The sequence below is a fragment of the Belonocnema kinseyi genome, chromosome 10, assembly GCF_010883055.1.
Source record: "Belonocnema kinseyi isolate 2016_QV_RU_SX_M_011 chromosome 10, B_treatae_v1, whole genome shotgun sequence".
Classification (NCBI taxonomy): domain Eukaryota; kingdom Metazoa; phylum Arthropoda; class Insecta; order Hymenoptera; family Cynipidae; genus Belonocnema; species Belonocnema kinseyi.
The window spans coordinates 106,094,793-106,113,783 of record NC_046666.1 but is presented as its reverse complement, the minus strand read 5'-3'; the positions used below and the strand labels follow the sequence as shown (position 1 = coordinate 106,113,783).

Sequence of the window (18,991 nt, the reverse complement as noted above, 5' to 3'; positions counted from 1 at the left end):
CAGCCTTGGAGGAGATTATGTTGAGAAATAAAAAAAAAAAATTCTTAAAAACGTTGTTTTTCTTGGTCAGGCCGGAAACTTATCAATCCACCCTCGTACACTACACGTAACATAGAACTTCTCGGAAAACCGTGTCCCATCCCCCCATTGTCAATTTCTTGCATTTAAAAAGTTAGGTTAGACATGATGCCCTCAATTTATTAATATAAGTCTCGCTTCCTAACTAATTTCCTCACCCAACAGGCAAATTTTCCAAAGGACCCCTCTCTAAATTCCCCAGGGTACTGAGCACAGTAAATGATGTATGAACGCTGATATTTCTGTCATGCGCAGTAGTGATTTATGTGTATTTTTAGGTTATGTTTACCCTTATTACGGTTATGTTAATCGTCGTCTACTCCAAATTTCCCAAAGTGTGCGCCAGTCATTCTTTTCGCAAGAAATAAACAAAAAAGTTACGAAACCGGGGAAAGTACGTTTTAATTAATTCATCCGTCCTTTTAAAATGACTATATTTTTAAAACTAACACAATTTTTAAAACTCGTAAAATTCTGAATATCAATGAGATTGGAAAATTTGTTCAAATAAGTCAATTTGATAAAGGTTTTGAAAATTTTTTTTGAAATTTAAACAAAAAAAATGGAAAAATTTGGTTAAGTTCCTAGAGTACAGACCAAACCCCCAAAATAATTTGAAAAATTTTTCAGATGGGTAAAATTGTCAAAATTAGTAAAGTTTATAAAGTTTTTCAAAATTAGCAAAATTTTGAAAATCAAAAAAATGATGAAAATTTTTGTAATTTTGTAGGGTACAGGTTAACCCCCACCCAAATTCCCATAATAACTGTCATGTGGGATTTCCCCCACTCCAAATTTCCCATAAAATCTGTCATGGCGGACCCTCCACTCCAAATTTCCCATAGCGTGCTCTATCTACTTAGGGGTAGGGGCGTTGTAGATGTCCAAAAACTGTGTGCGTCACACAGGCAATATACATAAACAACTTGCCCTAAAACTACGACTCTTAAAAAGATGGATGCTTTTCTGTAGATACATTCTAATGCCCGTTTTAGAAAGCGAAGATTACATCTTACATTGGGATATTCCTTTCCAAACGGATCATTATATCCGGGCCAATCTACCTGACATTGTGAGGCGAGTAAAAAAAGATGGAACTCACATCGACATTGTTTGTCCACTTAACCGAAACTTGCAGTCAAGCTAGACAACCAAGATCCACAAGTATAGTGAGTTAAGGGATGAGGTAAATACCATATGGAGAAATGTGAATTATGCATCTATTCATCGCATTGTGATTTCGGCTACAGACAATGTGCACCCAGGATGCACTGAAAAGCTTGAACATTTCGGTGTCAGTAGGGAACACCAAACCCATAAATAATAATGGAGATTATATTAAAGATTTTGAAATTCTTGCCACTTCCCGAGAATCGACGGGGAGCCCCTGGAGCCGCCGCTGGCGCCACAGCATACAGGACGGTGGTGATAGTGAGCTGCGAGATGGTCAGACAGACCTAACTAATCAAACAGCTGGCCAGAAAGAACATCTGCGACAAACAGTATTCTAATATACAGAAAGTCGCAGTAAGAGATCTTATCGTTAAAGTGAAGGACATCAGGAATAATCTACAGATGTTGATGTTCCAACACCACCACATCCGCCAGAGGTGGATGGCCTTACACGACGAAAGTCAGAAGCAGAGGTTCAGTAACCAAAAAAGCGACGAAAATGGGCATACCATATGAATAGAGTTGTTATGCGCCTTTATTTTTTGGCAGAGAAATGTGGACAAAGTTTGAGGAGAGAATATCATAGACTCTTCTTACTTAAATATCCAAAGCTAGCCCCAAAAATAAATAAGCAGAATCTGGTATATCAAAAACGCTCAATATCTGTAAAAATATTGCTTTCGGATTTTGAAATAGCTAATATAAAAATGGAAATGGAACAGCAGCTTCCTATTGATGAACTTCCCTTGGAAGATGTGGACAACGAAAACTTAATTAAAGCTGAAGGTATAGGTGCTAGGGATAATGAAAATCAAGTTCCGGATCCACTAGAAACACATCCGGATATTAATAACGATGATGTGAACAGCGAAATCCACGAAAAACTACAGTACCTTAAAAGGAATTTTAGTCATGCTTTACTAGAGTTCAGATATGTAGAACCAACACTAAGACATTCTCTGCCCAGGATGAACATCACAAATGATCTGCGTGCACTAATAGAACACCTCCACAGCAAGGTTTCATCCAAATGTTTGAAAAGAACACAAACTGCGTTAAAAGGTGCAAACTCTTCTGTACTGTGCAGCTGTGACAACCGTTAGCACGTTGGGCCGCAGAACTAGGCCTGCAAATGCAGTTTTTGTCCCATCAAGGATCGAGATCCACCATGGAAGATCATCATCATGGACTCCCAGCGACAGAGTTCAAGTTCTTACTGCCAGACTCCGTCAGTACAAGAAAAGTAGTGCACGGAGGCAACAAAATCGAACCTTTCACGCAGATGATAGAAGGTTCTATCGTGAACTCAGTGTGAAGAAAAATAACCATCAAGACACCGAAGTCCCTCAATTGGAAGATATGACTAACTACTGGTCAGGTTTTTGGGGGAAAATGAACAGGTGGAATTTGGTCACTGCGTGGTTCCAACTGGAAAAAGCAAGGGCAAGCAATAGCTCTAAAATGCAGCTGACAAACATCACAGCTTTAGATGTTTCAGCGGTCTTGAAAAGGCAATTAACTGGAAAGCTCCAGGTCCGGACATGATGCACAACTTCTGGTACGAGTACCTGACGAGTGTGCATCATGCGTTGGTAAGATGTTTCCATAAGATCATTGAACACCCAGATCTGATGCCAGACTTTCTGCTCCAGGTTACTACGTGTATGTTGCCTAAGAAGCCAGACGCTCAAAATCCATCTTAATTTCGACCGATAGCCTGTCTTCCAACAATTTATACATGTCTTACAACATGTCTTACAACTGACGTTGTAAAAACTCTCGAAGCTGTAAAGATCTAATCACTATAGACGCCGTTGCCATGACTCAAGCTCATAAGCATCAAAGGAACTTAGGCATGACATACATTGACTACAAGCAAGCGTTTCCTTCCGTGCCGCATGACTATTTGCTTGATGCCTTAAAACTTTACAAAATCTGCCCACGCATTATTGAATTTCTACGTCATGCGATGCGGCTCTGGGGTATAAGAATTAAGTTCGTTGATCAAGGACGACCAAGGATAACTAGATCAATACGCATTACGATGGGTATATTTCAAGTAGACTCCTTTAGTGCACTATTATTCTGTTTAGTGTTGAACCCATTGAGAAAAACACTAAACAGCATGTCTCATGGGTTCAGAATTCATGATAATGAGGATGGTCATCAAGTGACCCATCTTCTGTACATAGATGACCTGAAGCTTTGCGCTAGTTCAGCCCAGAAAGTGCATGAAGTGATCGATGTCACAAAGCAGTTTTCCAATGATATCCACATCGAGTTCGGACAAGAAAAATGCAGAAACCAGATAAACGCGTGAATATGACACTTACATTCAGGTGAAATAATTTTAAAAAATGTATTTGCATATAAGCTCTCTTTTATTGAAACTATTAACAAGTTTATAAATCTATGCTGCAGTTTACTTAAAACGTTCCACCAAATTTCATGTTTTTTTCAATAATACCAATTTTTAGAAAAGTGCATCGCTCATGCTACGTCTTCTCTCTAAAAGTATCAATCCGTATGTGCTAAACAATCGCTCAACAGATGGATTGCTCAGTAATCAAATAGTAAGAAAATACATCATCTGATTGGTTTTCTTGACGTTCAAGTATTTAATGTAATGATAAACATATTTACAATTTTTATAAAGTAACGATCGATAACTTAGTATTACCGTTACAAGAAAATTGAAACGCGCTACCGTTACCGTTACTTTAAAAACAACTGACGCGTTACCGTTACTTTAAAAACAACTGACGCGTTACCGTTACTTTAAAAACAACTGACGCGTTACCGTTACTTTAAAAACAACTGTCGCGTTACCGTTACTAAAAAAGTAACTTTTCGGGTAACGCGTTTCTGTCAAACACTGGTGATTTACCGCGGTTCTACTGGGAGCCGGTGTCATTTTTAGATGATAGTTGCTCCCAGTTAATGTTGAATTTATTTAATTTTTAGTTCTTAATACTGAAAATATTAGAAATGACTAACATTTGGAGCACTGGCTTTAAAATAAACTTGCTTTTAAGCTATTTCATTTTCTTCGGATTTTATTTTCACATAGTAATTTATGGAAACCTATGGTAGGACATGTGTTAGTATGTAGAAGACATACTATTACCAAGTTCGTGAGCCGGGCTTTTTGAGAGTTCGTTTGTGAAACAAAAGACTGTAAACCCAATCCCAGTCCAGCCCGTGGTCAGCTGAGCCCGTCTCGTCTCGTTACCTTAATTTTTTTTTTAAATAAGGAACGGGCTGTCAAAAAGTCCGGCCCGTAACCTGGGCAGAGTTCAATTCACTTGGCCCGTGCAAAGACTCTGGCTCCACATATTAGATATCATAAATATAATGCTTTTGTCTTTGATGTTTGTAATGACTAACTAAGATAATTCGTACGTACTTAGACTAAGCTTTCCTCCAAAAATAGTTCGATCAAATGCATCTTTCCACTTGAAAGGTATTTGAAGTTCGTGAGAAGGTATTTTTCCCTCCAGTACACAAAGTTGATCATAATAGCTGCAAAGAAACAAACTTTAATAAATAAATAAAATCATAATTATTTAGAAAAATATGTAAAATAATAATGACAGATTGTCTTGTCGTGATTGAAGTTCTTGACTCAACAATGAAGGCCACTTTCAATATCCAATATCTATATAAAGCTTTTTATATGTCCTAAGATTATAAAATATTTAGATTTATAAAATTATGTAAGTTTATTTCTTTATTATATAACTTATAAGATTCTAATTTAAATTCTTTAATCAAAGTTCCTTTTCTTAACTTGAAACCCTCCAAAATAAACGGGATTATACAGACAGCGTAGGTTTTTATTCAATATAACGATAAAAATATTTCGACCAATTCCTACCCATGTGAAAAATTTCCCGGGAGTGATCGAGATTCTCTTGGGAGTTTGCTCTCGGGAATTTCTCGCGAGTCCAACGAGAAATTTTCGGGAGGTAGATGGGAAACTATCAGAAATAGAACGGCTGCACATCTACCCTGGAGAAGTTTAGTTTGACGAGTTAATCGTGCAATCGGTTCCTGCAGTACAAGACATGAAATCCGTGCACCAGAAGTAGCAAATATATCTTTCCCCAGGAAATTGTTTTCTACGAGTAATTTAGAGTTTCGGAAATCAATTCCTCAAGGAAAAGGTATTCGTCCGTTGCACCAGGTGTACCAAAGACATCTTCTGCGAGGAACTAGAATTTTACGTGTACTTTAGGGTTCCTGCAGTCAGTTTCTCGAGGACACGATACTCAATATCAGGTGTATAAAGCACATCTTCTCCGGGAAGTTTGGTTTTATGAGAACTTAATTGTCCCTGTAGTCCGTTTCTCGAGGACACGATATTCAACCTGAAGTAATCGTAAAACCAAACTTCCTCGGAGAAGGTGTACTTGGTACACCTGAAGCAAAGGGCAAATGTCTTTTCCTCTAGGGACTGATTTAAGGAACACTCAAGTACTCGTAGAAACAAACTTCCCTGGAGAAGATGTGTTTTATACACCGGGTGCCCAGGTTGAATATCATGTCCTTGAGAAACGGACTACAGGAATCCCCAAGTACTCATAAAACCAAACTTCCCCGAAGAAAATGTGTTTGATACACGTGGTGCATAGGTTGAATATCGTGTCCTCGAGAAGCTGTCTACAGGAACCCTAAAGTACACGTAAAACCCTACTTCCTTGGAGATGTCTTTAGCACACCTGCTGCAAGGGAAGTATGTGTTTCCCTCGAAGAACGGACTTCTGGAACCATCAAGTACTAGTAGAAACAAAGCTCCCTGGGGAAGATGTACTTGGTACATCTTTCAGTTTCACATGGAAAAAGTTGGGTTTTCAATCGCAATATAATAAAAATGAATCATAAGACAGCATGCTAAGGTTCACTCAATACAAAATCTTTTGACAACAACAGACCGACTTGGTAGGCAAACCCCCAATTGAAGGCAGTCACTAGACTTTTCTTAACTATCGTACTCTGAACACCCTTAGGTTCAAGAATATCCAGATATTATTATGCCTTGTCTTCAACTATTGTCTCGATTTCATTCTCGGTCTCGTTCTCCAGCTCTGCGGTCTCGAATTCTCCTTTGATTAGATGCACTGTTCTGCACTTATCTAGTCTGAACTTTATATGGATATCATTGTAAAACTGCTTTGTGTCAGTGATCACTTACTGCAGTTGCTAGTTTGAACTCGCGTATGGATTCAGCACATTCATGTATTGAAGATGGGTCAGTTGATGACCATCCTCATTATTATATGTTTTGTACCCATGACACATGCAATTAGTGTTTCGCTCATTGGGTTAAACGCTAAAAGGAACCGTAATTCACTAACGAGTCTCCTTGGCTGTCCATGATCGAAATACTGGATTCTTTTACCCTAAAATATCATCACACGTCCATGACGTGTGGACGGACTTTGTACATTTTCAAGAGTAAATACAAATAATTATGAGATGCGCAGCGAAACGTTTGACTGTAGTCAATGTATGTCATGTTTTTGCATAATTACTTTGTTTTCGTAAGGATGTCATTCTCCTTGCATAAGAATAAAGCGTATCTGCAACGATAGCTGTAAGGCATTTATAAATTTTTTAAATACAGGCTATCGGTCGAAATTTAGATGGGATCAGATCTAGATGTTTAATGATCTTCTGAAAAAAGAAAAAAAAAGAGTGTAAGAACTTTTTCTAGTTGGAAGAACGCAGCGTTTAATTGCTTTTGTTCATTTTTCGTAGCACCTGACCAATACTTAGTCATTACTTTCAATTAAGTGACTGCGGTGTCTTGCTGATTATTTTGCTTTACACTCAGTTCACGGAGTCTATATCCTCATCGAATATTGCTGACTTCAGTGTTTCGATGTACCGAGGATTAAAGATTTTAGTAACATCCTAGGGCAAATACTGCATTTGTAGGCCTAGTACTGCGGCCCAACGTTCTAACTGCTGCTATAGCTACACAATACACAAGTCTTTGCATCTCTAAGACGTTTGTGTTTAAACATAAACAAATGAGGCAGCTCATTTTTTTCTCTGGCTTAAAATGGTTAAAGCCTAATATACCAAAGGCATTTTGTTGTTGTTAAGAATTGGATTTTTTCAAAAGTCTGCACGGGGACGTCCGGGTATATATCATCATTAGAGAGCGGATTAGAGTCACAGTGAAGTTAGCTGCCCGGCGCCACTCAGCTCGCACACTAGTAAAACCCTGGCTAGACCGTCTTATTAGTTTAAGGCTTACTAAAAACCGGCTTAATAATTTCGAACTGAAAGCGTTTGAAATTTAAGAAAAATGAATTAAATGATTTGGAATTGCAAAAGTTCCAATTCAAAATATTTCGAATGGAATGAAAGGGAATTGAACTTTTATCATTATTTAATGAAAGTGTTTAAAATTGAATAAGTTAAAATTGCAAAATTTTTTAAACATAAACTTTCAATTCAAGAATTTCGAAACTGAATTATTTCAGATTAAAATTTCAAAAGAGGACATTTTCAAAACGTTAGCAATGAAATATTTTCTGATTCGAATTTTCAAAAATAGATAATGTAAAATTCAGAGGAATGAAAATATTATTATTTCTAATTGAAAGCACTCAAAATTGAGTAATTTAAAAGTGAAAAGTTTTGAATTTTAATGGATATAAATTCGAAGCGATTAAAATTGGACAATTTTAAATTGAAAAATAAATTGAATGTTTCGAAGTAAAAGCATCTGAAGTTCTAGAACTATAAATTTTTATCAAATTCGCGCGCGGTTCGCTTCGCCCGCAAGTTGGAGCGCGTCTGTTGGGTCTCGCGCTTCGCGCTGAATAATGGGTTAACTCGCGCTTCGCGCTCGGACATTTGTACAGCTTACACTTCACGCTCGGATATTTAGTCTTTACACTGGGAATGCTTGAATAAACCTGATCACAAACATCTCTTTTAGATCCCAGTATTTATATGCGTCTTCATATTCTGATTTGTCTACATAATTAAATGTGTATTTAAAAAAATTAAGTTGCTCAAAGCTCTGTATGCTTGAGAGTACACATTCTCATCGGGATACTCGCTATAAACACTCGATTTTTGACAGACATTTGTAAATGTATATTTGTTTTCTGAATTACCTGAAAATAAATACAAAAAAACTACATTCCTTTTTCAGACTTGCTTCAAAACATGGTACAAAGAAATGTTGTAGGAATTTTTAAACGCTGAAAATTCTCCAAAAACTTTTCCCTATATTTTGCGTCGTTTATTGGCTCAATATTTGAATTTTCGATTTCCTGCATACTAATTACAATAAATAAAGACAAAATTACGAGTCCTGTTGAAAAATGGTTTAAAAAAATATTGTAAGATTTTTAAAAGCTATAATTTCTCTGCAAAACTTTTTTTTTCATATTTCACGTCTTATTGTTCGAAATTTGATAGTGTGGTGTGAAATTTCGAACAGTTCTAACACTTTATCAATCATAAATGATGGAAATGTAATAGAATATTACCAAATTTTGTCTTATTTTTTTTGGGTGAACAACTTTTGTTTCTCAATTTGTTTTTCGTACCTTTGATCGTTTTTCCATAAGTTTTTAATTTTCATTTTTAATGCCATTTTTATGATTAAAACCGAAACTACGCATCCTATCAAAAAGTGAATCACAACCAATTTGTACATGTGTCTTAGGTGCATGATTTGTATCCTAAAAAATCTTATAAGCTTTCAAAAATCCATGTTTTTCTTCTCTGAACTTTTTTCATACCAATCGTTGTTTGACTTAAAATTTTAATTTTCGATTGATTTTTTAAATTTGATAAATGCTATAACTCTGATCATTTTATTTTGGTCGAAAAATCATTAGGATAAATTGTTTGTCTTTCTGAATGCTATGAATAGCCGTACATGAAATTTTTAAATCTAAAAAAATGGTCCCGAAAATTTTAAAAATACTCTAACTTTTAGAGTTTTTATCCAAAATGGCTGGTTAACGAACTTGTCATTTCTTTTGGGGCCTTAAAAAAGTGTGCCAAAGTTCGATTTAATCGAACGACAACTCTAATACTTTCGGAATCATGAATGACGAGAATGTAAAAAAATGATGGTTTAACCACGAAGGAGTTGTAAGGACTGGTATTACACTATGTGTTTGGTGAGCAGATGTGGGACCAACAATGTCCAAAAATTTGTTGATGATTACCACGTTCAAAATAAACATTAATTTTAAATGGGAATTGTTAAAAAATGCAGAAATGCATACTCCAGATACTTAAAACTTAAACAAATTCGAACTTCATCTAAAACTAAAAAAAATTTAGTCGCGAAGTATTGTGATCTTAAAACTTTTCTGTAATCAAACCCGTTAAAAGTTTCTATTACTTGAAGTACAGAATTTCGATTTTTTCCATTCAAGATGGCGGATTCAAGATGAAGATTTCAAAATTTTGAAAAAAGAGATATATGAGCTTGAAAATCTTTACTTGGGTTTTTTTGGGGTCGCTGATTACGCATCTGAAGTCAGAATTTCAAAATGTGCAATTCAAGACAGCGATTTAAATTTTGAAAAAAAAGAGATATGAGCTTGAAAATCTCTACTCGGGGGATTTGGGGGTCGCTGATTACGAATTTGAAGTCAGAATTATGAAATTTTCAAATTCAAGATGGTGGGCTCATGATGACGGCTTAAAAATTTTGAAAAAAATATATATAAATGAGCTTCAGAATATATACTCCCAGCCCGGCCATTTCCCCTTCGCTGAGTAGCATTGGTGGGATCCCCTTCCGGGAGGATATAAGTGAATTATTACGTTCTCGGGCGGCGGATATAGACACGGCTCCAGTGTAAATATAAAATCAATTCAGTTATCAGTTGTAAAAAAATTATTATACGCATGCTCACCTTTTACAAACAAAACGTATGAAGGAAAACGATCTACGATTTCGAAGATTTAAGTATCAACTTGAACTAAATTTGATCGATTCTCTTAATTTTAATTTATTAACTTCAAATTCGTAATAAACGTCTCAAACACCCCGAGTAGGGGTCATTATTTTATTATGTTGAATAGATTCTTAAAAAATTAATTTTTTCGAAGAGGCATTTTTTAAAGTTTGTTTATTTATATAACAATTATTATAAGCAATCATGTCAAAAAAACAATATTCTTATGTTCTCCTACTAGTAAATGAGCTAATGAACAAAAAAACCCGACCTAAATACGTTAGAAATGAAATAAATGGCAAAAATCTGAATTTAAGTTGGTGGATCCCACGTTCCCACCGTGCAACTAAGGGTTAAAAGATAAAAGTTGTGATGAGAATGTGCCCACGCAGCGGGCAGATTTTTTTACTGTTAATGATGTTTTTTGCTATTAAAACGAAAACTACGTATCCTATAAAAAAGTAATTGATAACAGATTTGTGGATCTTTTTCAAATGCACCATTTTTATTTTCATATCGTGCGATTTTTTGGTTTAAAATTTTCATTTTCGTAAATTTTGTAAATGCTCTGACTCTGGTAACTCTTGGTTTTGTGAAAAAGTCATTAGGATAAATTCTTCGACTTTTTGAATACTATGAATATCGGTGCAGAGAATTTTTGAATTTTGAAAAAAGTGGTCTCAAAAATATTCAAAATGCGTTGAATTTGAATTTTTATTCAAAATGCCTGGTTAAAGAACTTGACCGTTAGTTTAAAACACACACTAAAAGAGTGTACCAAAGGCCTCTCTAATAGATTAATTTTTTCAAAAGTTATCATGCACACAAACAACAGGCATACAGACAGACACATTCTTAAATACCTGCTTTTCGGATTCAGGAGGTTTCAAAACGTGGACATTTGACCAAAACAGGGTGGGGGGGGGGGGGGGCAAATTTTATACAAATCTAATACCTTCTATGATGAGAATATAAAAATAAACTATCAAGCTGGAAAATACTTATAAAATATTAACACCGTATTTTTAAAGCATAACTAAGGCATAAGATTATTCTTCACCCCTAATGGTTACAAAAACAACCCCATATTTGTATCTGAATACAAAACTGCAGGCTGATGCACAAAATGGTATACATTAAATTTTGGGATTTTTGTGTGCTTAATTTATAAGCTCTTTATTTTCCAATTCCATAGCAAGCTCTTTATTTTCCAATGCCATAGCTATCGCTTTTGTGAAATTAACCCTTATATAAAAAAGCAAAACCCTGTAATGAAAAATTTATAAGCTAAATTTGCAACATCTTTTCTCAAAATAATTTTCCAGTCTATGGGTGTATATTAGGGTGGTCCGAAAATGCATTAGAAATTTTTTTTCGAATTTGTATGCAAAACGCCCGGAAATTTGTTCGAATCCACAAAAAAATAAACCTATTTCTTAAAAAATAATATTTATAGGTGGCGCAAGCCCCATTAAGTTTAACACGTATTTCCCATAAGAAAAAAAGACGTTTTTGTGAATTTTATTCAGAATTCTTAATGTTAGGTGAATTGAGTTCGAAATTCAACATTTCTCCTCACAATTAGTCACACAATGCGAATGAAATATTACTTTTCAAATATCACCCCCATAAGTCTGTTTTATAGGGTCCCAAAAAACCCCCATTAGTGAAAAAATGGGGTTTTCGAGTTTTTGGCGCTAATTATGATTTTTTTGCGATTTTTTAACGCAGATTATTTCAAATACATGAATACTACTTTACACTGATGATTACATGTTTATTTAAATTGTTTGAACCATTTATTATTCTTTTTAGCAACTTTCTCTTAGAAAGGTGTTAGAAATTAAAGGTTTTTTCTGAATTTTTCAACTTATTTTCAACGTTTCAGTTAGAGCGAGGTAATAATCAATTAAAGTTAACAAAAATAATTGTTTAAACAATTTGTTATTATTCCTAACAATATTCGCTTAGAATAATGCTAGAAAGTTGCGGTTTTTCTGAAATTTACAACTTTTTGTCCGCTTTTCACTTAAAGTGAGTAATTATTTTATTTAATTCAGGAAAAATAATTGTTTAAACAAATTATTATTATTTATAGCTATCTTCTTTTAGATTAATACGACATAGTTGCAGTTTTTTCCTGAAATTTAAAACTTTTTATCACTTTTCAATTAGAGTGAAGTGATAATTCAAGTTAACAAAATAATTGTTTAAACAAATTATTATTGTTTATGGCTATCTTCTCTTAGATTAGTGCTAAAAAGTTGCGGCTTTTTCTAAACTCTTAAGCTTTTTGTCCACTTTTCACTTAGTGAGGTAATAATTAATGCGAGTTTACAAACATGCTTATTTAAACAATTCATCATTGTTTGTAACCATTTTATCTTAGGTAAGTGCTAGAAAGTTGTGGTTTTTTCTGAAATGTTTAACTTTGCTCTACCTTTTTAGCTGTGAACAAAAAATAAATTAACATCAGAGAAAATCATATTTTAAACAATCTTTTTCTTTTTTACTTTTAATTATTCTATTCTTTGTTTTTGTCTCTTTTGTATAATAGCTTTTTTGTTTTAATTAATTTTTTTAACATTGGGAAAAGAACAAAAATAATTTACTTAAAAGAATACAATACTATTTAAAATAAGATTTTCTCCAACGTTTATTTATTATCTGTTCACAACTAAAATGATAAAGCAAAGTTAAACACTTCAGAAAAAACCGCACCTTTTTAGCACTAATCTAAGAGGAGATAGCTATAAAGAATAATAATTTGTTCAAACGATTATTTTGGTAAAATTAAATTAAATATTAACTCACTTCAAGTGAAAAGTGGACAAAAAATTTAAAATTTCAGAAAAAAACCGCAAGTTTCTATCATTAAGCAAAGAAAATATTATTAGCAATGCTAATAAATTGTTTAAGCAATTATTTTGTTAACATGAATTAATTATTACTTAACTCTAATTGAAAAGTGATAAAAAGTTAAAAATTTCAGGAAGAACCGCAACTATGTAGTATTAATCTAGAAGAAGATAGCTATAAACATTAACAATTTGTTTAAACAATTTTTTTTGCTAAATTAAATTAAATAATTATTTACTTTAAATGAAAAGTGGACAAAAAGTTGAAAATATCAGAAAACCCTGCAATTTTGTAGCATTATTCTAAGAGAATATTGTTATCATTAATAATAAAAAATTGTTGAAGCAATTATTTTTGTTAACTTTGATTGAATAATACCTCGCTCTAACTGAAACGTTGAAAATAAGTTGAAAGATTCAGAAAAAACCTTGACTTTCTAACCCTTTTCTAAGAGAAAGTTCCTAAAAACAATAATAAATTGTTTAAACAATTTGAATAAACATATAATTATCAGCATAAAGTAGTATTTCATGTATTTGAAGCAATCTGCGTTAAGAAACGCAACAAAATTATCATTAGCGCCAAAAACTCGAAAACCCCATTTTTTCACTTATGGTTTTTTTTTGGAACCCTATAAAATAGACTTATGGGGGTGATATTTGAAAAGTAATATTTTATTCGCATTCTGTGAATAATTGTGAAGAGAAATAGTGAATTTCGAACAATATTCACCTAATATTGGGAATTCTGAATAAAATTTACAAAAACGTCTTTTTTTCTTATGGGAAATACGTGCTAAACTTCATGGGGCTTGCGCCGCCCCTAAATATTATTTTAAAAAAAATGGGTTTATTTTTTTGTGGATTCGAACAAATTCCCGGGCTGTTCAGAATATATGTCAATTGAAAATAAAATTCAAAACCGATAAGCAATATGAATGTGTCTGTTCTTATTTGCTTGAACCAGTGTGCATGTGAGCTCTCTGGCTCGTCTCTTAATCAAAGTCAGTGTGCGAGAAATTGTAAACCGCAACGGATCGTTCGCTAATTCTTACGGTGTAATTTGATGATCTCGAATTACTCAAAAACTAGTGCTTACTGATTAAGTGCAATTAAGTGCAATGTGAGAAGAAACAAAAAGGTCTTATTCTGCTAAACTTAACTTTAATCAATAAATTAATAGTTGTCTTTGAAATTATGAGTTTTCATTGAATTTTTACTGCATCCGGCGAACTCTATCTCTTTAAATAAAGAATTAAAAAACATTCTACAAGTTTTATACAGGGGCGTTTTGCATACAAATTCGAAAAAAAATTCTGGACCACCCTGATGTACATTGAAAGAATATTTATATTGATATTAGGAAGTGCTTTCAAAATATTATCAAAAACATATAAATTTCTATTTTCCCTGACAGCTGCTTCATTTTACTGACAAACTACCCCCCCCCCCTTATATTTACCTGACTTCCCTGACATATGGCCACCCTACAGATGCAAGTTTTCTTTTATTATGTACGTCAGAATAACATTGGCACTTGTGTTTGGCTTAAAGTAAGTTCTTAACGCCATAAGTTCATTAATAAAAATCCGCGCCTACTAGATATGAGCGATTTTCGTCTTCGTTCGTAAGGTTTTCTTGTAAATTCTTGGGATTTTTAAGAATATCTAACCTATCCATCTTTAGAAGGGTATCGCTAATAAATACAAAACCAAAAATATTGTTGAATTGCTTAATAAACTGAAACTTCTCTCAAACCGGTACTAACGAAGCGACATCTCATAGCAAGACTCAAGTGACCGTAATACAGCTACATAGAAATGATGAAACTGACAGTGGGCTTGTTCCGAAAAGAGTTTTGTAAGGAGAAATTTAAAAAACCTAACTTTCGTGTGATTTAATTAAAAAGCATGGTCTTTGAAACATGTTTGGGTGAAAACACAAAATTATTGTAATCACTGTTCCGCTCCAGGTCACCAAATATAGCAAGCGCGATGAAAGAATGTCTCCTAGAATAATAATATGAGGAGTTCCATCTTTGAGGAATGTAGCGTATTGAAAATCGATAAGGGAGCGATAGAATTTACCGTCATAGTAAATAATATGCGGCAAACTCATGGACACAGGAAACACGGGACTAGGCATGCCATGGCGGGGTTGATGCAATGAGGCGGGAGGTCCGCCATCTTTTGATGTCCCGTGACAAACATAACAGCGCCCACATGTTTATATTTTCATGCACAGTTTGTCGGTAAAAATGCTCGTGCGCATAATCAAGTAGCACATCGTAAGATGGCGGCTCTACGCACTTATGGAATTTCCCCCCCTCCCGTGGATTCAACCCCACTCACCCAAGTTAGGATGGCATGCCTAGTCCTGTGTTTCCTATGTCCATGGGCAAACTGTTGTAAAATTGGCACCAGCAGCGGAGCGCACTGGTAGAACTGGTACCACTGGAGTGGGAACCTACCTAGCTACCAGAGGGGTGAGCTGTTAAATAGCCGCGAAAGAACAGAGTATATGTTCATTAGGTTTGCTACAAGCGATCCCTAGAGATCGCGACACCTTCTAGCTGGTGGGAGGGCTTACGGGTCTCACCGTTCTATAACCCGGAATAGGTGGGCCAGAGGAGCTGCATCACTAGGTGTAGCTACTCTGGGGATCTGAAGGACTCCGGTCGGTGGGATCTAAGCTAAGAAGCCGTCCTTCCAGGGGATACTAGAAAAACCCCCTGGAATATCCAGGGCGCGAGTTCTCATGTTGCCTTAACCAACATGTAATCACCGTGTCAGAGTCTAAAAAAACAAAGAAAGATAATGAGGGACACGTTCCGGGACCCTCCTTCAAGTCATCGAAGAAAGCAGAAGGCTCCCTAGCGGGCAATCTATTGGAAGCGGTGCGAAATAATGAGGCTGGTGACAATTCTGTCGCGACGATAGAAGAGCAGATAACGGTGCTCTCCATGAGGAAGAAGAACCGTAGCGGGGTTTGGAGGAAGAAAGCGCTTAATGCGCGTCTCTCAAGTAGCAGCCAAGACAACAAGACTGCAGGATCTGCACCTGGAGCAACCTCCCAGACTCAATCTTATCGGCAAGAGCAAAGAGGGCTCCATAGAACCCCCACCCCCCCAAAGAGGGAGTTAAAACGGCAGAAGGTTCTGGATACACAGGGCCTTACTTTCGCGCAGATGGCAAACAACGCCCTGGTGAGAGTTTTTTGCTGCATCGGGGTATCCTGAAACCTGTCTATCTCTCAATGATCTAGACAGGTTGAGGGAGGAAATCTCTATGGAGATTGACGCGTTACCCCGCGAGGGGCGCGCCCCCAGATTCAACGACATCTTCGTCAGGTCGGGGCCATCGTGGATGAGGCCGCGGATGTCTGGTCAAGAGAATGGTAAAAAGAGAGCATTTCTACGTTTAGGCTCGTGGAAGGTATATTCCGACGGGATCACTAGGGAGACCAGAGGCGCCCGGGGATGCCACGGCTTTGCCTTTCAATTGCTGAGACGGGAATATCCACGATGCAGATTAATTTGCACCACAGCAAAGGTGCCTTGGCGGTTCTAGCCACACGCATGATGGATTATACAGACAGAACTCGCCCTAATCCAAGAACCCTGGTTATACAGGGAAAGGATTAGCGGCTTGTCAGGGTATGGCAGGGTCTTGCCATCAAAGACAGTGGTTCAGATGCTCACTGGGAATAACCACATGAACTACCATATGCACAAAATGGGGTACAACCTCTCGACAGAGTGCAGTAGATGCGGCAGGGATGAACCCTTGGATCCTAGTTCGTGGAACCTGAGGAATCTACAATGCTGTCGATGATTGACATACTGGGCTTCATCAAGAGTTCTGGGGTCAACTACTGACAGCGATAGTTAAGGGTGTGGCACAATAGGCTTTATAGCTTGAGCGCCAGGGGAGCTCGATAGGGGCTCCCTACCCGTCTTTAAACTAACTAACTACAGGCGATAGCGTATTATACTATATTATCTTAACGGAGGGTATACAATTTCGCTATGTAAGCAATAACGTTTCAAATATAAATAGAACAAAACTATTTTCATGCATCAGTTTTTTTTTAATTTCTCAAAAAAAATTGGTATACGGTGTGTATGGTGTATGAAGAAATATGAAAAACCTGAGTTTCATGTAATGTAATTAAAATGCATGCTTTTCGAAACATTAAAAAATATTGTTACCGCGGTTCCCTTCCGGGACACCAAATATAGCAAGGGCGGCGAAAAAATGTCTGAAAACTTTGGTAAACTGTGTAGCAATGTATTCATTTATTTAATTTAACAAAACTTTGATTCAAACAAATATTATTTAGAGTATGTCGATGAGTGCATATACAATTATACATATTTTGGCATTCAAAGCATTTTTGAGTAAAACAATTAAAATAAAAGTTATTCAACCTAGTTGTACTTTCGATCAGAGCAATTTTATGTCCGAGAAATACTTCTTGCTGGAAGATTATGTACACATTTTTAAAGTGCCTCAAGGGTTAGGAGATATACACACTGAAAAAATGGCTCTAGATCAAGTAAATTTTACTTGATTCAAGTAAATCGCAGGTACGAATGGGGAATATAGAATATGAGCGTGTTCCACATAAATAAATACTTGCTACCGTATGCTTAAAACAAGCGTACTTTTTCTAAGGGCATACGATACTTAGAAAATTGTCAATTTTACCAGTTTTAGGTTCCCCCGGCTTTTTTCTATAATAATAAACATTTTTTCTCAAAAATTTGGGAAATTATAGCGAACATGCTAACGGACGTGCGTGTATATTTCGAGGTTATGTGTGTTACAATTCACCCGAGCATTGCTTCCAAACTACACAAAATTTTTGGACGAAAACTTTGGACTTACGAATAAACATAGTAACTAATCTCCCGTAACTAACCTTGTTTGCAGGCAATCAAAAAAGTTTATTTCATAAATAATTTCCAGATTATCGGAAAGGCAGAGATAAAAAACGACGTAACCTCAAAATAATGCATATGCATACAATTTTTATTTAGCACAATGCATTTTTTTTATTATATCCCTCAAAAAAGAGTCCGGGGACGTCCGTTATGTTATTTTATAGCATCTCCGAATTCAGTTTTTAAAAATTTTCATTTTTGTGGGAAAAAAGCCGGGGAAACTGTAAGTATCACATGTCCTTAATCTGAGAAAATGTATTCTTAGATAGAATATCGCATTTTCTTATTCTAAAACTTTATTGTATTACTTCATATAGAGATGTGTTCAAGCACAGAACATAGGTAACTTCCAAGAAATCATTTCTGACACACTTCAAGAATATATTTTCTTAATCTAAGAATATGTAATATCGGAGGAATAGACTACTGCCTCAACTGAATGAAATTTGTACTTAAGAAGTCTGTTAGACAAGAAATCTGAATTCTAAGCGTCAGTTTACGAAAATTCAAAACACTATGTCTCAACGGAAAAAAAATGTTTTTAAAATTATTGTTATACAATCTCCATTTTTTAAATTATTAAAATATCTAATTCGCGCACACTGTTACTTACACATATAATCGCACGCCTAAACGCTTTGAAAAATTGCACTCGCAGTAGATTCGAATCCTACCAAAACTACCTAAACTAGTGTGCCCTAACCGCGTGCTCTAACCCCTTCTTTAACGAAGCGCTTGAATTTCGATGACAAAATCTCGGCTAAGAATTTCAAGGCAGTGTCGTACCAAGTCGTATGGTGAGCCTCAACCATCTTCAAACTAAACGTTGTTTAACTTGACCTATCTTTTAAGAAAACATCTTTCTGATGATACTTGAAAATTTTTGAGACTTTAATATACGAGGGTAGTTCAATAAGTCCTTAGAATGACCAACAGATGGCGCGCGAATCGCTCCAAATCATCTGTTTTCAGTCAGCACCACTCCCGACTAG

At 35.5% G+C, this 18,991-nt stretch overlaps 1 protein-coding gene across 2 annotated transcripts in view; it reads right to left on the bottom strand.

The window, feature by feature from the left end:
* Window positions 1-18,991, bottom strand: part of LOC117181447 (programmed cell death 6-interacting protein) — a 106,304-nt gene that overhangs the window by 51,720 nt on the left and 35,593 nt on the right. For both annotated transcript variants that reach the window (XM_033374105.1, XM_033374104.1), the window contains exon 2: window positions 4,658-4,773. In XM_033374105.1, coding sequence (XP_033229996.1) covers window positions 4,658-4,773 — 116 coding nt within the window. The remainder of the gene's footprint in view (window positions 1-4,657; window positions 4,774-18,991) is intronic.